Consider the following 25,442-nt stretch of genomic DNA (forward strand, 5'->3'; position numbering starts at 1 on the left):
CAGATTTAATTATGCTGCATAAATTATGATGTCATATTTAAGTAATTGCAAGTTTTGACATTTTCTGTCATCAGTAATTCTAGACCTGTTAAGGGATGTGCATTCAAACTTTATTAATGCATAGATATAAAGGTGAATTGATTAACATAAATTTTTTGCCTTGGGTTCCCTTTAATGTTTATGTAAACATTCCTAAAAAACGTTGACCAAAGTGAATTTTATCAACTTAAATCAGTTTAGATGTACTTTGAATCTCATATAAATAGTCTGTTATTACAGTTCAGGTAGCCTTGTAACTTTCCTCAAAAAATTATTTTTGTAATTCTTAATAATCTTTTTCCTCAAAAAATTATTATGAAACTGTTTTAAGAGTTATGGGTTATATAATGAGATTCTTATATTAAAAGCCTGTGTTATAATTTTTGATTATGAGCTTTTTTAGAATAAAAGTTTTAGGAAATTTGCCATAAACGTGCCACTGATATTTATTTTTGTGGATTTATCTTTGCAGAAATTGATCACCTAATCATTTTTGTTTTTAGAATAAATTGTAAATAGTAGACGTTACATACAAGCATGTAGTTAAAAGATATGGAAGATCTCAGCTACCTGGATAAATTGAAATATGAACAGAAAAAGGTAAAATAGGTATTTTGTGTTGGTACCGTATTACTTCCTCAACAAACATGTTGGATTTAGGCCACTATTGGGTCATATATCTTTGAATGTTTGTTCACTGTTAAGCGTCACATTGAGAATTTCGTTGTCACTATTGCTTCATTTTGCTTAGGTTAAAACCCTTTTATCAAAAAGAAAATCGATTTTTTCTTTTGTAGTGCAGAGTCCAGTCTTTCTAATTTTTGCCAGGACACATTGTCAACAGAAATGCTAATGTGTTAACAACATAGGCAGTCACAAAAATTGCTAATGTGAAAAATGGTGAGAGTCCAAGTTTGTTTGTCAACAAGTCAATGAAGTCAAAACTGCTTATAGAAATAGATACAACTCCTAACTCATTTGTTTAGGGATTTTCTGAAAAGGTTCGTATGCAATTCATATAATTCGTATCAAAAAGTTTAAACCCCAACACATGTCCATACATTATGGAATTTTGTAAACATTGGAATCTTATCTGTATTTTGCTTGATAATTAAGGCAGCTATGTCTTCCTTAAACAACAACACATTTTGTGCTAAAGGACTCCAAATGTGATTGTATTAAGTTCAAACAATACATTATTTTGTTCTTAAACCATGTACAGGCCTTTTCATATGGCTTTCGTTTGATGAAACAAATAGTTAGTAGTGTTCATACAATGATATGGAAAGACGATTCCCTACAATCCACATACCACTGCATCTGGTATTTATGTTTGTTTGCTTGTCCCAAACCTCTTAAGTTTTTTCCAATGACCAAATAACTCAGGATCTGTGACTTGGTTTGCAATAAAATGTTCTGCGTAAGGTTACAGGCCTTGTATATTTATTTACAGAATTTGATTGCACACGAACATGCAGATCCTATGTTATAGGGTCATCAGCAAAAAATTAAGAGGCCTAAAGGAGCAAACAAGTGTCATTTTGGCAAAAAATTTTTAGGTTAATCTATTCACCTTATGCATGCATAACAGGTCTAAAATTACCGATGACAAAAATGTCAAAATTTGCTATTACTTAAATACGACATCATAATGTATGCAGCATAATTAAATTCTTCAAAAGTGAATATCTTGAGAATGAAAAGAGCTGTTTAAAGAATTTAAAAAGACTTGTTAACCAACTTTTTAAGCTCTTTAATATAAGTCCAACATCATTGCATTTAAGCAAAGATCATGTTTTTGAAGATGTATTCTTTTTTTTCTTTTTAGGTTTTACAGGAAAACGAGAAGAGTCGTGCAAAAAAGTAAGTATGTCTGTTATTGAAAAAGTTTTTGAAATTATGAATATGACAAAAGTTGGAGTTAAGTCTTGAACCTGCAACCTTATGATTACAAGTGAATAACACAACCATTACTCTATTGAATTATTATTAAAGTTATTAAAAAAACATGGTAATGGACATAATAAGTCCGTTCCATACATGCAGTCTTATTTATTTGATTTTGGTTTATTTTTATTTAGAACAGAGATACGGGATGAATACATCAAATTAAAGGAGAAGCTTCAAACTTTTTCCGATGAAATCACAAGACCCACTATGGTTAGTCAAATTGTTTCGAATGAATTTTTTTCTTGCTTTTAATTTTTTTTTGATCTTTATATTTTGTTTATTTCAGGTACCTATTGGTGAGATAGCATTCTTTCCAGGGCATTTCATTCACACAAATGAAATCACTGTCCTTCTTGGAGAGAACTGGTTTGTTGAACGCTCATCTAAACAAGCATTAGAAATTACTGAAAGAAGAATAAAAAGTAAGCACATTTATTTTACAAAAAATGTGTATAAGTAAGATTTGTGTATCCGAAACACAGAAAAAATATAATTTTAGGGTGCTAGTTCTTTAATGGTTAGTGTTATGTGTAGGAGTTTTGTTAGGCCAAGATATGAGATATTTTACTAAGCTAAGGCAACATTGAAGTAATCTCGCTGATCCCTAGTATGCATTTTCCTCAAAAAATTATTTTTCGATAATAGCATTTAGTAAAATGTTTATAATCAGCATGTGCAGACTGCAGGGTATCAGGATGTCCACTCTTTGACGAAGTTTGCCAAAATGTAAAAAAAAAAGTCAGCAAATCAATAATTTCTTTCAATGTCATAAATGTAACGTTTGAATAGCCAAGTAAATCTATTCTTATTTTTTAAAATATTTGCAAGGATTGACTTTCAAACCTGTTTCTAAAGAATCACATTACTTTTTTACAGTCTGTTTTAATAGTATTTATAAATTTCCATTTTTCGGATTATATAAGCCTTATTGATATATCTATAATCAGTTGAAAAAAAATATTAGAAATGTTAGGGAAATTAGAGTTGATATTATAAATGGTTAACATTTATCATCTTTGTTAATCAAGCAAGTAATATGAATAACAAGCCTCCACCAATTCCAAAGCAATCCAATGTAATATATATATTATATTAATATTATTTTTATTGCTATTTTTATTGTTGATATTTATCAGTGATAAAGACATGGTCAATGAATATGTTTATTCTTTTGGTTACATGTGACACGAGGACCACATTTGTTTGCATATTTTCTTAATTTTGTCTGATATGTTTGATCGTTCATTTTATTTTTAAGATTATAGATGTTTTAACGAATCGATTTTTCTTCTTCACTTTTTATATTTTTTTGTAAATATTAAATTAGCAACATTTCAAATGACCTGAAGCAAAAAATATGAAAGTTCTACAAGATGCAGACTATTTCTACATGATATTAGTTTTGTGTTTATGTTTAAAACGCATTATTGTTTTGAACTTCTCATACTACATTTTAAATATATTTGTTTTAGTGGTCGATGCTCAGTTGAGTGAATTGATGAAGGAATTTGATAATATGAAGGCACATATGGAATACACCAACCATTTTCAAGCTATTCAAGATGTAAGAATTTGTTCACAGCATCACAAAAATAACGATTCTTTTTCTTCAAGAATCTTTGCGTAATATGTTTTTTGTGTTTAAAGTTTCGTGACAGTTGTCATATTTTGTGTCTAATATATAAAGGTGTGACAAGAAAAGTGACTTCGTAGGACCAAAAACAGGATAAAATTGTTTTCCTTGAGCGTGATACGTGCATTTTCTGGGCAAAATAATAATCCTTCTATGGTGTTTGCACCATATAATTATAAAATGAATTTTAGTAGTAATGTCAGGAAGTATGAATGCCTGGCTTTGCTTCGTCTCGTATCAGGGCTAATACAGGTCAATTTAGACATCGTTATATAGATTTTTGGGGTCATTTAATTTGGGCGCCCAAAATAGAGAGATGAAAATTGTGTTACTTCTTGTATTAAAGAATGAACAGGAAAAAATGTGGTAGTAACCTTTTTGTAGGTTCACTTTAAAGTATAAACTGTTTGATACAAACAAATTGAGTTTCTCGTTTCCTAAAAAAGTCGAAAGAGAATTTTAGGGGTTACCATGCCCAGATTAATTTCCTGGATTAACCCCTGCGTATATTGTCTGCTATAAACTTAATTTATTAAGAATATTTTAGTTCGATCAGATTGTTTTCAAAATAGACTGAGAAAAATTAGGGAAGTTTTGACTTTAAACGATGCAGTGGATCTTATGACTGCTTAAGGCGTTTCTGACTGTGGCACAGCAAGTAAATAGTAAGAGGTCCGCATTAGACTTAAGCATTAAATTTTTTTTAGTCCCAAGCCTGTATTTTGGCAGCTTTCAAAGTTACCATAAGTCAACTTTAAGGCATTTACAGACGGACAACTTTAGTAACAGCCAATAAAATTCAGTAAACCTGACCATACAGCCGTTTAAAAGCAGGGTGCTACGGCCATAAACGTTAAAAAACAGGGTGCTACGGCCATAAACGTTTAAAAACAGGGTGCTACTGTCATAAACGTTTTAATGAAAGGCAGCTACCATTTTTCTTTTAAATTGCTATGACTTTAAATCTGTTAGTGCATTCTTTTAGGAACACAATGATATCCAAGAAATCAAGGAAGAAATTGACGATTTTACAGGAGCGCAGAAAAGTAAGTACTGGCTTCCAAGATGATAGAAAAAATTCTACTGTCTCACATCGCCTAATCATTGTGGTAAATCCTCTGTAAAGTGAACAAAAAATTCTTTCACTTCAGTTAAGTATATTGTTTTTTTATGTATCAGTTAAAAGACGGAAAGCGCATGTACCGAAACACGATCTTATACAGCGAAGCGTTCAGCCCAAAGTGGAAAACACAAAAACAATTGACAAAAACAGCGAGGAGTTTTCGTCCAATAAAGACAGTACAATAAATCACAACGAACTACTGGCGCGATTAAATGAACTAGAAAAAGAAGAAGAGGAGGAAGAGGAAAAAGAACATTCGAAAATAATGAATGAAATTTTGGCAGGGACATATAAACCTGATGAAAGTGAAGGTAACACGTCCGGGAACAATGCGAGTGTAGTTCGGAAAGGTGGCGAACATAAACACGTGCAGTTTGATAGTGATGTTGATGATGCGAGGAATTCCGATGGCGAACACGAGGGAATTGAAAATGTTATCAAGTTTCAACACTCCTCTGACGTGCAGGTGGGTTTCGTCATATTTGTGTTCAATCGCGTGTCATGTCTCTTCCTGTGAGAAACGTTACTCTGCTGTATGATTATAATCGAGGGAAATGACTTGAATCACAATATAGTTCCAAGATAGGACTCTATGCCCCAAAGTTTTATGTTTCTTCTTTTGAAAACCCACCCCTGCATTTTTTATCAAATTTTCTAAAATTTTTTAATAATCTATTTATCCCAAAGGAGCTTCATTGTGATTTACTGGTGATTACATTACTACGCATGACAGTAGAAGCCACCATTTTGTTTGTGTCAGTGTTTTTTTTTTGTGGTCGTTTGTTTACATGACAAAAGTTGATCGATTTGCACTCTCTTGCTTTGCCGAAATGCTGTTCAAATCACAATTTGAACTATAAAAGCAAAGTTTTATTGCATATGAGAAAAATTCTTGTCAAAAAAAGATCATGGGCGTTGCTTAATTTCACTTTCCTTAATATGTTTTTTTTTTTTACTTTTCGTTGCTGTGTTTTTCAGCGGGAACGATCTGCTAGCGAGTCAGATGTGACTAGAAAGAACGTGAACTCGCCTGCAGATATTTACGAGCAATATAGACGCTCTGATAAAACTCACGACACTGACGAAAGGCCTCTGAAGTCAATTTTAAAGAAAGATAGTCGATCGAACTCCAACGAAAACTTGAGGCTTCGACCTATCCTAAAAACGTCGCCGGAACACAGGCCGGGTACGCCTGAATATACGTTAGACGATCAGCCAAAGCCTATTCTTAAAACACCACCGGACACGCAAGGCAGTGAACGCCGACCGGGAACGCCTGAATACGGTTTATCTGACGAGCCAAGGCCTATTTTAAAATCTCATTACGATACCACAGACTGCAAAAGCAAATCTGAAGTTCATTTTTCCGAAAGTAATAGTTATGTAGCCGATTATTACAACGACGAGACTAGGTCGATTTTAAAAAGCGGTGATATTGATAGATACCAATCAAACAATGATGATGAACAGAAAAAAGTTTTGAAGCACGAGCAACCAAAAACTATTTTAAAATCACCAGAAGCTGTTCGAGCCAATAAAGTGTTGGAATCGTGCGCCGAACCACGGCCTATTCTAAAACATCACAGTAGCGAGGTAGGTTAGTTCCCAGTCTTCACTTTGTTAAATGTGCGTTCTCTCACCGTCCTCTTGTACACTGTTTCAAAGTTAAAGTCTTGTCGTTGAAGTTCCTTCTTCTGATGGAAAATGATGTAAACAGACATAAGGGTCATAACAACATCGAGGAAACAGTGGTTTTTTGCAAAAAAAGGAGTTTGGGTGAACAAAAGCTATAGAACTGAATCTAGGTAAATGAGGGTAAAACAGTATTGACAGTGAGAACTAAATCGTAATCTCTCTTTTAAAGGCGTTTTTTGGAGAAATCGTGGAACGAGATGGTGCTTCGATAATGAGTCAGTTTCATCGGGTAAGTGAGACAATGAGTCAGATTGAGCATAGTTCGTTAGAGCAAATATTTGCCGAGACCTTGAAAAAGTTTATAGCAAAAGTTGTGCAATCCTTTGTCATTCTTGACCTGGTGTATGTCACTTTAAGCTTACATTACCTGACAACTAAAGATATTGAAGTGAAACGTCGCCAAAACCTCCACCATAGAATTTTTCGATTCTTGTCAACTTTTTTTGGAGGCCTATATAGCGAAATCCGAAAGTGGTCAGAATTTGAATTTGTTATTATCATACTGACTGTTTTATTCCAACTTATTCCAACTTTTCATAATTTTTTTATATTTTCACATTTCATTTTGATGAAAAAGTTTTTTGATCAGCATGACAGCGAATTCGCCTTTCATAAAGTCGGGAAATCTTTTTAAGCCTACTATAAAAATCATGTCATGTTAATTCGCCCGGGAAATTTTTGTTCGGATAATTTCTGTAAACTCAGTTTTGGTATGATTTTAAGTTTGTTCGCATTTAATCGTTAAAACGTGTTTTGACGATGTTAGGAAATTGTGTAAATTATCTTAAACTTTAATGGTCAGGGGCGTAGTTAGTGGTAGCGGCTGGGCAGTTGTTGCTACGCCTAAGGTAGTAGTACCTCTCCATTATTTTTCTTCTTTACAGGTAACGACCAGTCAGAAGCCTGTGTCTAGGTTTAAAGCGTCTCGGTTGGAAAGGTGACGTAAACTGCTTCTAAAGAAATTTTGGCACATCAAGACCCTCTCTCGTTTTTGTGTTTGTTTGTTTGTTTGTTTCTTTTACAAGCCGTTTATAATATATTTTCCATTGTAACCATATTTTATATGAAACACTTTCTAATTTGTATGTGTTGAATTGTGATTTTCCCCAGTTTTTAAATGCTCTTACATACTTCTTACGCATCCAACAAACCCTTCCCTCGTCGCAGGAACAGCAAAACATAAAGGAGTTAGTGTTTCCGGGCTAAATATACAGTGTCTAGTAAGCAAGATTGATGAACACTTTGGATACTCTTGGTAACCTTATTGTAGGGCGGAAAGGGGTTGGTGGCAACAATAAATTTGAGGTAGTATCAACACCCATTTCATTTTATTATCACGTACTTTCATTAACCCTATTTGGTCAGGGGTGGAATAGGACCAAACTTGACATACGTCAAAATAGCAGCAATTAATTTTTGTTTATGTCAGCACTATTTCTGTGACGTCATCGGAAGCTTGAATTTTGTCCAAAATACCGCTATATCTGCTAAAAATACATGTACTTAAGTTCTATAACGAATTTTAACATTCTGTTTAATTTTGAGAGACAGGTTATTTAACATTTTTTCCGTTTTTTACATAATTGGAATAAAAGAAAATGCTAGATTCTTGATCTAAGGGTAAATTCCAAGAAAATCGAAAAATCTGGTCAATGACGTGTCCGAATAGAATTGAAAAAATAGAGATGTGTGGTGGATTTCAAGTTTAAAAGAAATCCTAATTTTATAATATTTCCATAGAATCTTAAAAGAAAGTTTCTGAATGCGTCGTGCCCTATCGTTCTTCGTGGCATGGTTTTTCTTTGATTCGTAATACTCTTCGTTATGACCACCCTCATCCCCAGGGTTTTTTCAAGGGTGCGTCGTGACGTACTATGTTTGGTTTTGTGTGGATTCGGTGCAGCGTGATACTTTTCGTCGTGTCGTACGTTACTTCGTGGCGTAATGTTGTGCTTTTTACACGGAATTACTAATTTCGTGAGCAAGGGCAAAAATCTATTTTAAACTTTAATAGCCGCCTGAAATCTTAGTAAAGATTTTTTTGATTTTATTTTTTTGATTTTAATTTTCTCTTTTTGATTAACTGGCTAGCTATAATTAGAATTTTTTTTCCGATTAGCTAGGCAGCTAAATCTCTTCACTGAACTTTTTGTAAAAAACTAACTACATAAACATAAATTATTACGTAGAACTTTTGCACAACGCAATATTTATTCAAAATCACATGAAAAACTATACATCTTTCAATTATTTTACCGCATGTTATTCATGTGACTTGAATTTCTTGTAAGCAATGCACGAATTAAGTAATTTCATTTAAAGAAAAGCATAAATATTTTGAAAGACTCCGCAACGGACGCTCATTCTACCAATAAGGCGCACTTTGGCACTACGTAAACAACTAAGAATGATACGTCACGACGAAGAGTATTTCGAGTAAAATAATTTACGTCGCGAGGAAAGATACGACATGACCAGAAAGCTTTACAGCGCGATAAAAACCATACTACACGAACATTGTCCCACATATAAACTCTAAACTCGCCTACATACGGTTGGCGGAAATAATTCAATTTGATAGTAATGCTCCCCCATGAGGGAAGCGAGAAAAATTATTTATAGACTCATCGATATGGCCTTCTCCACGGAAATCTTTAGTAAAAGGCGAAAGATTTGTGCGTGTATGAAGAAAGCCCAGAGTTAAAGCCAGACGCCGAGCCGGGTGTGGGAACTCAGAGTGCTTTGCATCAGCTTGTGGCGCGCGCTTTCAGCATCTCGGGCTTCCGAAAATGCAGAAGATTCCTTATTCCGGGAATATAAGACAAGCTCGATGTGCCAGCCATGACATAAAATGATTGGATGACGAGGCAAAAAAAATGCACAGACGCTTTTTGTTTTGTTTGTTTGTTTGATTATTTTTTTTGCCTGGGGCAAATTTATGCAGGTAATGCAGTAGATGTAAACACAAATATGTCTGGTTTGCCTCAACTCTATTTGTCATCTATTTTGCCTGTTTTTTGCTAATGTTCAGCAGACACACAAACACAGCACATGCGGGTAGCAATAAGAAGGGGAATGATATAGCAAAATATGTTCCAATTTAAGGACATTTCTCCTCTTTGGGATACAATCAGTTTTTATAGGTTCTGTGGAGCACTTTTTCATCACAACTGAGTCAAAAAACGTTCTGCAGATCAAACTCTAGCTAGCTAGCTACACAGGAACTTAGGCACTACCATTCGAAATTAAAATTCAAAGAGATTTTTGTATTTTTACATTTCCTACTGTAAATTGCCAAGAATTAATGTTATCTACCTAGCTTTTTGAGATTGGGGTTCAGTTCTTCACAAAAGGCATTTTTAAGCACAATCGCCATCATGCCATCATAGTTTAGCTGTCAGCATGAACTGATAATTAGCCATTAAAAAAATAGTTACAGTAGTTGCCACGAATCTAATGCTTACGAAATTTTTACAAGAATTTTGGTGTCAACTCACACACATTGACGCACACATTTTCTTTACCTCACACGCCAAAAGCATATTATTAAAGTAACAGGCATTTCTTTTAAAAAAGTGAGAACCTCTATTTTCGCTAATCTTATGATTTCTTATGATAAAGAAAATCAATTTCGTCTCTTCCATCTCAATATCACCCTTTGTGATTCAATCATCAAATTGATTTCACCCTTCGTCCCAGATCTTTTTTCTATGTACACCAGTTACAAGCATACTATATTCGTCCTGTGTTTTTCTCGTCCCCCGGTATTCAAAACTGGCAGGTTAAATAATTGTGCAAAAGTAACACCAATTTGTGATATTTCTCAAATAGTAAAATGGCGGTATAGGTTTGCCCAAGTGCATTTTCAACGATCCAGAGTGTTCAATTTTCAAAATTTTTCCTACGGCGCAAACGGTTGGTGCCTCCAAGAGATTGTAACAATAAAAATTGTCATGCATTAGAGCCAAAGGAACGCATGTACAATTGAATTATCGTAAAGGTTATTTTCCTATTCAACCAGACCCTGATGTTTTATTTTTTCAAATTGGGAATACAATATACAATATGTATGTATACAAAATTCTTGATTGATAAATCCAAATATACCACTCATTGTTCCGGAAATTTTGTACTTATGACATCTTGCATTAGAAAATATATATACAGCTAAAATGATAAGGTTTTTGCTTTTTTTAATATTCAGGTATATTACAAAAAAGTTCACACTTCGAATTCTGTACACTGTCTAAGCTTCCAAGCAGATTGGTGCTAATAAAGGTTTGCAGAAGAAAAAAAGTGATGGCACTTCTTGAAGTGTAAATTCTACCAAGTTCTACTTCTGTTGTGTTTATGGGAAACAGTTTTACAAGAAGACGTAGTAGAAGAAGGGACCAAGTGACAAATCCTGCACAAACTGCAGGAGAAATCCAAGACATATCGGCTAGACATCGAGTGGTAACACATCAAACTTTGCCAGCAACAATGGAACAAGTTGACAATTCTGATCAAAGCGAGAATGAAATGTCAGAGAGCAATGAACCACAGCCAAATTTAGCATCAATCTTATCTTTTCTGCTACGAAGGTATTTAGCTAACTTTAGTAACAAATATATATATATATATATATATATATATATATATATATATATATATGTTGCTGTAACGCATTTTGAAAGTGGGAAAAAAAGTAGGATCTCTGTCAATTTACCTTCATAATTCTCCTATATTTTACAAGTTAGCAGTTTGAACCCAAAAATTTCAGTATTGTATTTCCTAAATGTGTTTCTTTTTAAAAATATGGTAGATTAGTGGTTTTAGCTCTCATACTCTGTGTGGGAGACTGGGGTTCGATTCCTCTTGACAGCGATTCAACATGTGCAAGTTAATGTTAGCGCGGGCCCTAATTGTGTCTGCGTAGCTCAAAATGAGCAATAAATACTCTAGGACTCTCCATCTAAGCCATGGCCCCTCCTGGAAATAATAGACAGGTATATCCCTCGATATTTGTGAGGCTAGCCATGTAAAATATGCACATCTATCTATCTATCTAATATATGTTACTTTTGTACTTTTTGATTTCTAATGTTCTAACTTGTTCAAAATTACTTTTCAGGTGAACAAGGCAAATGTTTTGTGAAAGCAACAGTTTTGCCTCTTATTTTGGCTAATGAAATAGGCAAGGGAAATTAAAATTTTGTTATTGAGAATGTTAAACAATTGAAGTAGAATTTGCTTTGATTTACACCAATCACAACTAAATTACTACTTACAACTTTTTTTACATAGTAACAATTTTTTCTACCCTACCTTAACTGAGCAGTTGTAAAAATCTAATTTTTTGTTGCAAATTTAATTGGTAAGTATATATCAAATTTAATACATAACAGAAATTAACTCTGGTGGTAACATTTTTTTTTTGGTTATTATGAAAATTTAATTCGCCTGGTTGTCCTAAATATTTCAAATTTTTAGATTTTGTTTTTTTCTGTTTAGTTCCAATGAATCAATTTTAGTCGTTTTTAAGTACTTGAGTGTAAGATTCTTCCTTTTACGGATAGGCAAAAATTTAGTACTGCTGTTCATGTGGAAAATTGTCTGTAGGACGAAGGATAGTTTTTTTCTTAGTTCTCATCATCATCATCATCATCATCATCATCATCAAAATGATTATCATTATCATTTCTGGCTTAATGGCCTTTTGCCATGCTATAACATAGCTTTTTAGTTCTAGCATGTCCTTGTAATCGTCCACTATATCTGTCTCGATCTTCGCATGTAATTTATAGTAGACAAGTATTACCACAATGATTATTGGTTAAAATTTAGTAAAACACATTTTATTTTCATTTTTGACGGCATTTTCCAAAAAATTTGTGATACAGGCTCTCAAAGTTTGGCATTTTTTATTTAAGAGATTAAGGGCTGTATTTTAGGAAATTTGTCTTCAAAAGCTTATTAACAATTGTGGTGTACTAATAAAAACATTTTAATGTTTAATATTATCAAGGTTATTATAACCTTAAATTAATTTTAGCGGCCAAGTGAGGTTAGTTCGTTCTGGTGGATTAGGTGCTTTTGAAGTCAATGTGCATGTACAGAGAGAAGACAGCGATGAAGAAGATGAGTTGGGTTCCACTGGAAGACAACCTCCATCTCCCAGAGGTTAGTTTTGTTATCATTTTTCTCTTTCTCTTTTATGCTTATTAAAATTATGCTAAATTTAAGTAGAATGATCTGGTATAGAATAATGTGTTGCAATAATGTCATTGTATTGTCGCAAAGTAATAAGCTGATAGATAACAGTTTAATTTTTCCCCACTCACAAGCAGGATCCAGCACTACCTTCAAGTGAAACTCTCTTGTTTTCTATTAGGTTTTTTCAATAGTAATACAGTTTTTTATCAAAATGTTAAGATGTTTATGCTTGTCCCAAGCTTACTTGACAGTTCTAGACAATTTGAAAATAAAATACTAAGATGTCTTTTGCAAGAACCCTTTAGGCAGTTTTATAACAACATGATGGTTTGACTTTTGTAAACAAAGTATTTTTTAGCAATAACATTATTTAAACTTTGTTGTTTAATTCATAGGTGATAACGAGCCTGACACTTCAAATATACCAGTAAGTTTTTTTATTGCAAGCTTATTGTTATAAGTGCGAAAATAAAAATGTGCAGAATAAAGAGGGTTGAAAGTATGAATTTCAGTAAATATCATACTAACTCCATTCAGTGCATTCTCGCACTATTATATGTAGTCAGTTTATAGCGCCAGGCACGTTAAAAATACCATGTCTAAATCATGCGTTTCCTAAAGATAATATCTATCACATAATTAAATTTGCTTTAGTTAGTAACAAAACACTATAATACTAATGACAAAATAACGAAAACCCTAGAACACTAATTAATTATTTGTTGCCTACTTACACTAATTAAGTTCGTTCTGAGTAAAAAAGTTTAAGGAGTGATATACATCAATTAGTTCTGTATTTTTTTAATCTTGCACCTTTTTACCTGTAAGGCATATTGCCTTGTTAAAAAGTCTTGTAAATGGGTTGAGCTTGATAAAACAATGTTAATTTAAATTCTTTCATGTTCTACTTCCCTATAAAACGTGGGTGCTCCCCAATAAGTTCATTTTACTTGAGATGTAATAAGAAATTAAACTTTTAAATAAATTTTGAGCATCAAAATTTATGAAAACAAAAAAAATCACGCCTGGCAATAGTCTCAAATGTTAATCGACAAATTAGACATCACAACGTCAATAACAAATTTTATATCAATTTTAGTTATTCTATAAATTTTACAAGACAACAGTTGTCAGCACTTGAATATAAAAAAGATTTTGTCCTTAATTTCATTTTTTAAGGCTAGGTGTTATTCTAATGATTTTTTCTTAGAATTCCCAACTGCAAAAAATTGTACAGAATGACAGTGGTCATTTCTACAAAACGCCAATGAATTTGACAACAAGATTGTTTCAGGTATATATTTTTTTGCATTTGAAAAAAGTGAACAAGAGAAAGAAATATTTACCTGACTTGCAGTTGTGAAAATTAATACAAGTTTTTCCTGAACTTATGATTTTCTCATACACATTATGTTATTTATTGTAAATTTTAGAGGGAAAGTGCTACCCTGCATGGAAGAAATCACTTTACTTCTGGTGATCGTGCAATATGTACTAAAAGGTATCGTAATTTGAACTAAGCTCTAAGAAGAAACTTTTCTTTTCAGAGAAATTTATTTCACGCTTACTTTGTTATCATGTAGCTTTCTACCAAACTCATGTGAAACAGTGGCACGGTATCGATCCAAAGCATTTTGTGGCACATATTCTTCAGATGGTACTGTTTTTATGACAGCATGTCAAGGTAAACACGTGTAAAATTTCATTTGCTGTTGTTTAATATAATATAATATAATATAATATAATATAATATAATATAATATAATATAACAAAAACAAGAATAATACAAGTTTTGCAGAAAAAATCTTACATATAGCTATTGCTTTTAAACCCAATTTAGCTGCTGCATTTAGAAATATAAATGGTGAAATTCAAACACACTAATGCAATTTTTTCCCTTTTTTTTGTGTTGCTTCAATACTGTTTTCAATTCAGTTTCACCTAAAAAGGGGCTAGGAATCGTCGAAAAATCCCAGTTTTATTAGTTGATTAGCTTTCTTATGCTGCATATATATTTTAACATATTATGTATTCTTTGCAATAGATCAACATATTCGGATGTACGACACAACTGATGGCCAGTTCAAACTGTTTCGTAACATATCAGCAAAAGATGTTGGCTGGAGTATTGTAGATACCGCATACAGCCCTGACCAACACTATATCATCTACTCCAGTTGGTCAGATTTCAGTAAGTTTGTTTGTTTAGCATATTGTCTTGCTCTTCAGTATTTCTTGTTTATTTGTTTGTTTATTACATTGTTTATTTGTTCGTTCGTTCGTTCGTTTGTTTTTTGTTTGTTTATTTGTTTGTCTGTTTGTTTTTTTGTTCATTTTTTTGTTTTTTCATTTTTTATTTCAGTTTAAGAATGCAATGTGTAAATTGTTCTGCACTATTTATTTTTACAATCTGTGTATTATTTGTTTTTTCGTTTGTTTCAGTTCATCAATGTAATGTGTATGGTGATCATAACACCCATCTTGCTCTTGACTTGAGGTGAGATGTGTTGAAATTTCTTCTTTAAAGCAGTGGTAATTCGAATAGGATGGCTTAAGGTTATTAAATTTCTTAATTTGGTTATTCTGAAATTGTTCTGAAGAACTATGAGACTTTGTTCCTAATTTTTCTTGAAGTATACAATATGCCTTTTGCAATTAATTATTTAAGCATGTTATGTTATGTTACACGATTTTAAGTTTTCTCTTTTGTTCAAACAAAGTTCTTAAAATAAATTTCATACTCCAAAAAACAAGGCCACCCTGTTAAAGGAATGATATACCACCATGCAAAGGATATCTTTAGACTATGCAAGCACTCTTGTTTTTGTTTAGGCCGGAGGAGTCACGCTTTTGTGCGTTCTCAGTTTCTTTTTCAGAGGACAGCAAAGAGATCATAGCTGGGTAAGATACTAACAGTTCCACCACATGTTGTAATTGGAATTTGATATGTTTTGCAGTATTTTACACAAGTTACCCCATGTATTTTTTAGTGGCAGTGATCGATGCTTGTATATTTATGACAGAGGAAAAGAGGATCGCATTTTACGGGTTGGTGTTGTTTAAGAATTAATATATCATTTTTGCAGACGTTAGTCTCTCTTTTTATTGAATGTAGTAATGCGAGCAAGGATCTGCATTTAAGAGCACTGCGTTTAATTGTTTTTACAAACCTACAGCAATAATCACATTTTAAGAGTTTGGAGTTAACAAAAGGATCGTAGAGGAGGTTCCCACGAAGCAAATTGTGAATAAAAAACTCAGTGGCGAATTAGCTGAGAAAACCGTTTTTCTTTTTAATTTCTACGATAAACAAAAACATTGGCGAATTTATAAAGCTAAATCTAAACACTCCTTTAAGTAACTAAGCATTTATTTGATTTCTCCAGTAATTATTTTTTCTAAAAACACCAATGGTTGCATTTTGATTGGTTAAAAGTTTGCAGCGAAATATTTCACCACTAAAAGTAGGAACTGCTTTTACTTTTCGTCGAAGCGAATTTCTTAAAACAAAATAAAACAAGCCATACTGCGCATGTCAAGACACATCTCGCCGGAGAATTCGCCTGGTGAAAATCTGCCTTAAATACTTATCCGTTGTAGACAAGTGAACTTTAGACAAGCTCAACTTGCGCCAGCATAGTATAGAAATATACTATTATATTTACTTATAGTATTGAACTTCGAAATTTGCTGCCTTGCCTCACTATATTTTGTGAATGGTTGCAGTGATGTTTAAAGAAACTTAATAATAATGTTTCTTTTGCTACTATACAATTGTCCTACGTGTGTAAATAGAAGTGAACCGATTTTCATCACAAATGAATATATATTCAGTCCTAATTTGTTATGCCACTGCCAGTTTTGGAACTAACAAACCACGTCCTGAAAATCACAAGATCTTACTTATATGAATTGTCTTCAAGTTTTCTTTAAAATGTTTTTTTCTCATAGTTCTTTGATGGATGCCAGCTTGAGCAACTAAACATTAAAGATTTTATGTTGTAGATATCTGCACACGATGATGATGTGAATGCAGTATCATTCGCCGGTGCAAGTTCTAACATTTTAATTTCTGGTGGTGATGATGGAATATGCAAGGTACTTCTGTTTAGTACCTTTTTCACGAAATAATGCAACTGTGAAGTAAAATTTTTGTCCCTATGCTTAGCACAAGGTATTTTAACCTTTTTTCCTACGCCCTGAAAACAAACTCAACTGGTAACTAATTCCCACAGTTTTCGTATAAAAAACAAAGCACCTTAAAACTGTACTATGTTAATTTTTCTTTTCATTGTATTCGGTTAAAAATTTGTGTGTCTGTTTTTCCACATGTGCTGTAGGTTATCAAAAAAACTATTCTTTAATATTTTTAACTCTTTAAAGCCTAAATATTAAAAACAATAACAAAAAAAGTCGGTAGCTCGTAGTATCGCTTTTACACGAAATAAAACTTCGCATTTTTTGGACTTTCAGTTGCATATTCATTCGTTTAGGTGTGGGACCGACGTTTACTGAGTGAATCCACGCCCAAACCGGTTGGTACGTTTGCAGGTCACACAGACGGGATAACGTATATCTGCGCTAAGGTAAAAACCTTTTATTGTCTCTCTTTGGTAGCTATTATTAGATTATTATTTGAAATTTGTAAAGATTTTATTTGTAGACTTTTTTGAATTTCTAGGGTGATGAAAATCACTTCATATCCAACTCAAAAGATCAAACAATTAAGTTGTGGGACACTCGCAAACCCTCTTCAGAAGAAGCAACACGGGTGAGTACAGTTCTTTTCAAAAAAGACCCCTACGATATGTGTTTCATGCGGTATTTTTCCGGGAAAAATTTTCGAGAGAAGAAGTTCGTTTTTTTTCTAGGCTTTTTATTTCGTGGTTTGTAGTATTTTTTCTTTTATTTTTATTTGACGTCAAATTTATAGATTTATAGAAAAACTCTAAACTTGTTTTTACATGTTTTTTCTGTTACTTGTTTCTTTCTAACAACGTTTCTAAAAACACACTACATCAAAACAAGATAGGATGTACTCACATCATTTTTCTTTCGTGGTTGACAGAAAAAGATATTTGTTTGGACCCAACCGTCAAATATTTGACGGTTAGGTCCAAAGACTGGGACTATATTTCCCGGACACGCGAAATACCGCAAACATTTCTTTACACGTGCGCATTAATTTAGCTCTGTTAGTTACCTAACAGGTGATGGAAATTTTTTAAGGAACCTAAAAGTATCTGTCAGCGAGAATGAAGAAGTTGGTTAAATTTTGTGGACTAAAGTTAGCCGCTTTTTTATTTTAGGAAGCTCGTCGTATTGTTGCCAATCAGAATTGGGATTATCGCTGGGAAACTGTGCCTCGACGCTGTTAGTAGTTTGTTATTTTGTTTGTTTGTTTGTTTGTTTGTTTGTTTGTTTGTTTGTTTGTTTGTTTGTTTGTTTGTTTGTTTGTTTGTTTGTTTGTTTGTTTTTATAAGTGTCTGCATAGAAGCCAACTGTAGTGCCGAAAGCTGACTCTCGTCATTCTAGTTATTCTTTGCTGTTTCTTTCTATATAGCTCCGCGTCTTCAGAATGTCATTGGCAACGACGCCGTCATGACGTACCGTGGTCATCGGGTATTGCACACATTATTAAGAGCAAAATTCTCACCCGCCCACACCACCGGACAGGTAGCTAATCATTTTTTTAAGTTAATTACGAAATAAATGAATGTTGGTCTTTTTTTTACAATGCTCATTTAAACTGAAGTGTAAAGAGAGAAAAGCAATGTATAAATCATCAAGCACATGTGACTGTACAGTGTATATACCATACCAAACGCTGGGCTGACTTTGTTCATCAGTGTATGACGAAGCCTATTCGTTCGGTTGGCCAAAATCACCTGGCCAAAAAAGGGTGGAAAGTTCAAAGAAATTACGTCGGTTTATGTATTGCATTTCTTGCTCACGCTAATAATGTTATATGTTATTAATGCTATTATATTTTAGTAGATTCTGATAATTTTTTTCGTGCGTAAAAAACACGTATTATTATTCAAGTGCTAATAAAAAGGGTAGAAAAAGCCAGGTCGAACATACCGTCAAAGATTTCGCTATTTTTTGTGAGGCTAACTAACATTCTTTGACCTTCTTTGTTGCAGCAATTCATATATGCTGGTTGTGCTACTGGCAGCGTTGTCGGTGAGTTTATATTTAAAGATAGATAAACATGCTTCATCCCAAGTACGATATCCCTATATTATATTGATCTAGTGAGACTTTCTTTGCTATGTTTTCATGACAATATTATATTTAAAGATAGATGGACAGGCCTCATTCTAAGTATGATATCCGTATATTATATTGATCCATGTTTTTTAGAAATAGATTTTCTGGTTTTGAAACATAATTTTTAAGCGCATATTTGCCATCCTAGAATATCGACCATTTCTTTTTCTTTTTTTTATTATATTTTTTCTGTGTTTCAAATAGCAACGTGAGGCTCTGTTAATGCCGGCATTTGTTTTTCTAGTGTACGACGTGTTAACCGGCAAAATTGTGACGAAACTAAGAGACGCACATCGTCAGTGTGTAAGAGATGTGTCGTGGCATCCATACGAAAGTGTTATCATGTCCACTTCGGTAAGACAATAGTTTGGGATATCGAGACATCGCTTTATTGCGCATGCGTGTGCATGAAATAAGATAAGCATTGTTGTCAAGCTCATTTTTTTAAACTTATGCTCTAAGTTTTAGAAGCAAAATATTGTAGATTTGCGATACAAATGATGACTATTAGTATTCCTTCAGTCCCTGAAAGCAATATTTATATATCTACTTTCGAATTTCAAATATCATGCTTAATTAGATCAAAATAATGAAATATTGGCGATGTACTCTTTTGGTTGAAAAATATAGGAGACGGCGATGTTAATTTTTTGGATTTGCGAATATAGATGACCCCCTTCCCTCTCTTGGATACTAAGGCGGTGTCCATCTCTGGCAGGTTTATTTGCGTCTTTAAGGAAATTAATTGAATTTAATAACCAATCATAACGCGATGTTGGTTGTTTATTAAAAACCAACGAGCGCACCGTATTTCAATATTTCGAATAATTATGCGCGGGAACTGACGAAGTTTAAAATTATAATAACAAAAGAAAGATCACATAAGAAACGAGTCTGCTAAAATAGAAATTTAAAAAGATGCTTTAATTTCTTTGTTTCTATCCACCTAATTTATAATGCAGATAAACAACCGGCTAGCCGGGCTGACTTCATTTCTTTTGATAGTTAAAGTTATTTTATTTGAGTAAAGCATGCTTATTCTTGTACAGAATGCTAAAAATATTAAAGATTAAACTTTTTTTAGCCAATAAATTATGTCAGTTTATAAACAATACACCTTTACGATAATTCGGGAAAACTAACACTCCATCGCAGCTTATTTTGCGATCGGAGGAGGTAAACATCACACTTTTATAAGAGTTTATTAATGAGAAAACACGTTTTTTCGTGATAACTTTTTTTGACGCGTTTTCTTTTTAAAGAAAAGTACACATAAGTTGTATGTTATTATTATCAACGTTTCTTGAAAATTTGAAAGAAATTGATACGATGGAAGTTAAAAAACTGGAGAAAACACGCTTTCGTCTCTAATAAACTCTCATAAAAACACGATTTTTACCTCCTTTTTTCCGATATTGTAAAACGATGGAGCGCCGTAGGAACGCATGTACAATTGAATTATCGTAAAGGTGTATTGGAGCTAGCTACATGTATTTGTATGAGAAATAAAAATATCTAAAAATCTTTTAGATGATTAAGGTACCATCAGATTTCATTGTGATACTTTTAGCGTTGTGATAAAAATGTAATTAGAGCAATTTGGTGTATTACGTTTTTTGGAAGGATCCTTAAAGCGCTCTATTTCATGTAAACACACTTTCATGACTTTTTCTGCTCACCCCACGTGAACGTAAAATGAACCTAACTGAGTCAGCCAGGATAATCGGATAAGTTCTTGACCTAAAAAGGATTTTCATATCGTTCCGCCAAATAAAACACGTTTAAAAAAAAAAACTTTTTTTTTCGGTTTCTTTCAGAAAGAGTAAAATGGCGGTCCCGCTTCAGAATGAATATATTTTCATTAGTTATTTATTTTGTATTCTATTAAAACTTATAACTTCGTTTTATTTGATGTAATAAAATTAGAAGTTTTTAGCGCTTAACACAATATCCAGCGAAAAATTGTGTCCGCACTTATATTGCTCTGTTTTTCAACGAAAGGTGCGCAAGTTGCAACCAACCTAGTACTTAGACTTCTGTAATTTTTTTCCGTGGTTGTTGTCATGTATTTTTCTGTCATGAATATTTTTTTTCTTTCGTGGGATTTCAGTGAACTTTTATATTGCCGGTAACCTAGTACTTAGACTTCTGTAGTTTTTTCCGTTGTTGTTGTCATGTATTTTTCTGTCATGAATTTTTCTTACTTTCGAGGGATTGCAGTGAATTTTAATTTCCGGTAACTTAGTACTTAGACTTCTGTATTGTTTATTGGTTTTTCTTATGGATTTTCCTTCTTTTTAGTGGGATTGCACGATCGGAAAATGGGAATATTGTCACCTAGCGTGCGAAAAGACGCAGTGCGAATCTCATGATTGTGCCAACGTGAAGAAGAGTCAAGACGGTAAAAGAAAAAGAATGAGATCGTTTAATGATGAATTGTGACCTCGCCTTAAAGGCTTGGTGAAGAGTAATTACCGGAACGCCCTGTGTAATAATAGCTGCGCCGGTTCATATGCTACGCCTCAAAAATTGACGTCATATTTCGTATTTAACTGCGACAGATAGTTCATGATCGAACACGAACCTCCTTCGAGCTGCTTATTCTAAATTGGATATTAAGAACGGAAGATAAAAACCATCTACCAGTTTCCTTAGCCTGAGACGCATGCGCAAGAAAATCTTCAAAATTTCGAAATAGCGAAATATATTTTGGTGCATGGAATAATTACGCATGCGTGTTTAAGATCTCCTTTAACTTTGAAAAACTGTTTGTACAGGACTCGCTATAATATTAAAACAATACAAATGTTTCCCCTTTTGTTGGCGTTTTCACCTGTTATATATATCAGCCTAATATATACAGTATATATAAATGTTTGAGAAAAATTATCATTCCACTTCGCAATTGTGTGTGACGAAACGAAGTGGTATTCTATTTTGGTAAGTGTTTGGTTGGTTGGTTAATTTATTTATTTATTTTAAAATGTTTTGAACTAGTGCTGTGTTTTTGTAAAGCAGGAAAAGTCAGCGTATTTCCTTGAATGTGCGCCGGAGAAGTAAGGGCTCAATGGAGAGGAAAGCGATTATTTGATATTTGAAAAAAAATTATTCAATTTTTTTGTTTGTTTTGCCAATTAAAAATGTGACGTCGTAACAGACTTTATCGTAATAAAAAGGAGCTGAATTTTTAAACTTCCCTATTGTTTTTTTTCTTATCAGCTTCTCTTCCTCAGATGCTTGCTTTTTAAACGAGTGTCGAAAGGGCGTTCTTGTAAGAGGCGCTCTACACAAGGCGCTAATACAAAGTCAGGCGCTCAATCGAGGAAACGTGATATGGTTATATCAAGATTTTCCCGTCTGTTTTTGTTTTTGTTTATTCAACGTTGTTATTTTTCTTTTCTTTTTGTAAATATATATTTTTGTTTAAAACAGTTTTATGTCTTCAAAGATTGTAAAAAGCGAAATAATGAAAGTCCTATAGAGGAGTACGCGACTACATGGGTGTGTGGTTGGGTTGGGTTTATGCCTAAACGTTCGATTTCAATTGATGCGTGTCAATTTTTCAACAATTACTATTTGCCTGCACCTTCTTCTGAAGCGCAAAAAAGCTCACCAGCTCACTTCGACAAAATCTCTAATGTGCGCACGCGCTGACAAAAAAAACTCTGAAGTTGCATTCAAATAGAAAGGAGATTCGGAGTATCTTGTTCGTGACTGGGCATTTAAAAAAAATAGTTTGTCAACTGCGCACGCGCTATCGTAACAGCTTGACAGCTTTCTGTGCTATAACGGAAAATGTTTTCAAATGAAAAAGGAGCTTTTTATTTATATTCCAATGATGTCGTGTTAACAAACTTTTGTCACTGCATGAATGACTTTCTTTTGTAGAATGCAACAATATGTAAAAATATGATATCTAAAATTGTAAGGACAAAGAATTGAAAACAGCCTTTGAGAATTCGGTCGGGTAATTTCAGTATTGGCACAGAGTGCGAAAATCTAAAAAATGATGTGTTTTTGTATAAAGAGACAATTTTCTTCTCCGTGATACTTTTACAGTCACGGTATTTTGAAACTCCACAAGTTGCCACTCTTTTTTATTTTTTTTTCTAATAAAACCAGCTAGCAAAAATACAGCCAGAAATGTTCATACGTTATTAATTCTTTAACAACCGGAGCGAAAAGTCTACTTCAACAGTGTCGTAAATTTCATCGCAATTTTGTTTGAATTCGGGAAAGATAGGTATGTATCTGATTTTGCATACTATAAATTTCAGTAAAACATGGATAGTGAAATGTTTCTTCTTCTTATGTTGAGTCACGAGTGTACATAAAGCTTACTAATTACATTGTTATAAACTCAAAAACTTATTTTCTTGTAGAGTTTTATTATCGAAGGGAATAATTAATGCCATTTTTAAATCGGTATCTAATTAAAAACGTAAAATTAATAATTATTACATATTTTTATAGACGTCTGGGTTTACAATTTGTTCAAATTTGTAATTTACCGGTGTAGCTGTAACATTCCACCATGGTTGAAACTGACGTGTCAGAGAGAATGTTTCAAGATCTTAACCGCCCACCCTCTAGATTGGCTAAAAACGCATCTTCTGAAAGTTTTTTTCAACTAAAACGTAATCGGCAAAAAAATTTTGGAGAGACTTGTACTCTCCTCCTCTGGGTTAGAAAAAGCATAATTTTTTTCCCAAGTTTTGTCAAAGAGACGAAAAGTTCTTGCAAAAAGTGCGCCAGTAAAAAGATACAGAGATTCCTTGTTAGAGAATTTTTTTTTTGCAAACTCAAAAAAATATGTGAGGCGGGTCAGGAAGTTTTTAGGAGAATCGGGGAAAAACATTTTCGTATTTTTGAATCATTTCTTTTTAAAATTCAACAATTTATGTCGCTAATTAATTTCTGGACCCTCCCTGATAAAACGATATATTGATTTTAATATTTCAAAGTGTTGCAAAAACTCGTTAAATGTTCAACCCCTTGTTTGGTGTTTTAACGAGAAAAGAGAATAAAAAAAGACTTGGAAACGACAAAAGAAGCCGTATATTATAACTATATTGTTTATTTAATGATATTAAAGCGCATAAATTATGCATACTCGTTCGCGTTGAAACAAATGCGTTCGTTATGTACATGAGAGAAAGAGGGCGGAGTTGTTTGTTGTGACCCATAGCGTGGGGTCCAAAGTTATGGTTTTTATAAAACGCATTGTTTGCGAAAAAATTATAAAAAAAGAATGAGACAGAAGAAAGATACGCGTTTACATAATCTCGTTCTTAGATCTTCTTTGTACGCTTATGTAAGTGGTGGGCTAGCTACATATCAAACAGCGAAAATAAAGCCCTGGGACGAGGTTGTTATAATTGTTTGTCACATTCGGCAAAATGGGAAAAACGAACAAAAACTTGCTCAGCTGACTGTCTTAAAGCATAGAATCTAAAAAGAGGGATGGACGTAGTGCCACCCTTACAAATGATCTCATACTGTTTCACATACAGCATTTTTAAAAGTAGATGTGAATTTTGAATGGAAAGTAACAGACCTCCCGTTATAAATGTAATAAAACTGAATCCCTTTTTTTATATTTTTGCCACCAAATGTCACAAATATGCATGTGTTTTGAAACAATGTTGGCATAATGTTTTTCATTTTTCATTTCTGGCACTGTTTGTTGTTGTTGTTGTTGCTTATGTTGATGCTATTCTTGTTGTTATTATTGTTGTTGTTGTTGTTGTTGATAATGTTGTTGTTGTTGTTATTGTTTAATAAATTTTTTATTGACTACTGTAGTGCGTTATATGAATATTGGCTGTGGAAATTTAAAGCCGAAATGAGCTTGCAGGCGCTGTGCGATTGAACCATCAAATTTCGTGACATTTGTAAATGATGATGGAAAGTTGAATGGTTTTGTCACGATACTGAATTTGTAATACAAATGAATAACTTCACGATACTTTTCTTATCTGTTTAAAGCTGGGTTTCCACGTAAACGAAAATGCTCGAATCGATTGACAAAAAGTAGGAAGATACTTTTACATCAATCGATGCTGATATGGAAACCCGCCTTAAAATCAAACCATCTAACCTAGTATTTAGACCTCTTTTTGTTTTTTTGATGTCAAAGTAAAAGGAGGTCCTGGGAACGAAGTTTTATATTATTACTATTACTTTAACGCTATCCCAGTACCTCTTCGGTCTACTGAGATAACGACAAAGCGTATAACAATTTTAAGGTTTCCATTAACTGACTTTGTTGAGTAAAAAATTATAACAGGCTAAATTTGGAGAAAAGTCCTTTTCTTAATCCTAGTTCCACCAGGAGCCAAACCTGTCCTGGGGACAAGTTGTGTCTCTTAAGGCGCGAAATTTTATGTTGGCGTTCTGACTAAGGAAGCTTCTTAATAGGTTTTGCGAGTGCAATTTTTACGCTAGCTAACTGCTAACCTCGTCCCCAGGGATTGTTGTCTCTCACCGGCGCTGCGCTTATTGACAACTTATGCAATTTTGCAAGTTTTACC

At 33.3% G+C, this 25,442-nt stretch overlaps 2 protein-coding genes and 1 non-coding gene across 3 annotated transcripts; 2 read left to right on the forward strand and 1 right to left on the reverse strand.

Moving 5' to 3' along the window:
• Window positions 1–516: 516 nt before the first annotated feature.
• LOC130613876 (RNA polymerase II subunit 5-mediating protein homolog) lies at window positions 517–7,525 on the forward strand. Its single transcript, XM_057435231.1, has 10 exons — window positions 517–639; window positions 1,868–1,902; window positions 2,121–2,199; window positions 2,276–2,411; window positions 3,462–3,553; window positions 4,608–4,668; window positions 4,802–5,211; window positions 5,724–6,338; window positions 6,610–6,669; window positions 7,325–7,525. The coding sequence occupies exons 1-10, from the start codon at window positions 592–594 to the stop codon at window positions 7,379–7,381; spliced, it is 1,593 nt and encodes a 530-aa protein (XP_057291214.1). The 5' UTR covers window positions 517–591; the 3' UTR covers window positions 7,382–7,525.
• Window positions 7,526–9,026: 1,501 nt separating this feature from the next.
• LOC130618785 (U5 spliceosomal RNA) lies at window positions 9,027–9,143 on the reverse strand. The gene has a single exon (XR_008979530.1). It is a non-coding gene; the product is annotated as a U5 spliceosomal RNA (small nuclear RNA).
• A 140-nt stretch (window positions 9,144–9,283) lies between these two features.
• Window positions 9,284–21,727, forward strand: LOC130613776 (DDB1- and CUL4-associated factor 11-like). Its single transcript, XM_057435116.1, has 19 exons — window positions 9,284–9,384; window positions 10,645–11,023; window positions 12,475–12,602; window positions 13,031–13,062; window positions 13,846–13,929; window positions 14,069–14,136; window positions 14,219–14,319; window positions 14,681–14,827; window positions 15,079–15,133; window positions 15,469–15,537; window positions 15,627–15,684; window positions 16,642–16,734; window positions 17,130–17,222; window positions 17,318–17,407; window positions 17,946–18,009; window positions 18,200–18,312; window positions 18,783–18,822; window positions 19,154–19,263; window positions 21,211–21,727. Exons 2-19 carry the CDS (start codon window positions 10,791–10,793, stop codon window positions 21,349–21,351), a joined length of 1,719 nt encoding a protein of 572 aa, XP_057291099.1. The 5' UTR covers window positions 9,284–9,384; window positions 10,645–10,790; the 3' UTR covers window positions 21,352–21,727.
• Window positions 21,728–25,442: the final 3,715 nt, after the last annotated feature.

This window comes from Hydractinia symbiolongicarpus, chromosome 11 (assembly GCF_029227915.1).
Source record: "Hydractinia symbiolongicarpus strain clone_291-10 chromosome 11, HSymV2.1, whole genome shotgun sequence".
Classification (NCBI taxonomy): domain Eukaryota; kingdom Metazoa; phylum Cnidaria; class Hydrozoa; order Anthoathecata; family Hydractiniidae; genus Hydractinia; species Hydractinia symbiolongicarpus.

Coding starts and splice junctions, on each gene's coding strand:
- LOC130613876 (XM_057435231.1), top strand. CDS start 592: ATGGAAGATCTCAGCTACCTGGATAAATTGAAATATGAACAGAAAAAG. Junction 2,200..2,275: donor AAATCACAAGACCCACTATG/GTTAGTCAAATT, acceptor TGTTTATTTCAG/GTACCTATTGGTGAGATAGC. Junction 2,412..3,461: donor TACTGAAAGAAGAATAAAAA/GTAAGCACATTT, acceptor TATTTGTTTTAG/TGGTCGATGCTCAGTTGAGT.
- LOC130613776 (XM_057435116.1), top strand. CDS start 10,791: ATGGGAAACAGTTTTACAAGAAGACGTAGTAGAAGAAGGGACCAAGTG. Junction 14,828..15,078: donor CTCCAGTTGGTCAGATTTCA/GTAAGTTTGTTT, acceptor CGTTTGTTTCAG/TTCATCAATGTAATGTGTAT. Junction 17,223..17,317: donor TAACGTATATCTGCGCTAAG/GTAAAAACCTTT, acceptor TTGAATTTCTAG/GGTGATGAAAATCACTTCAT.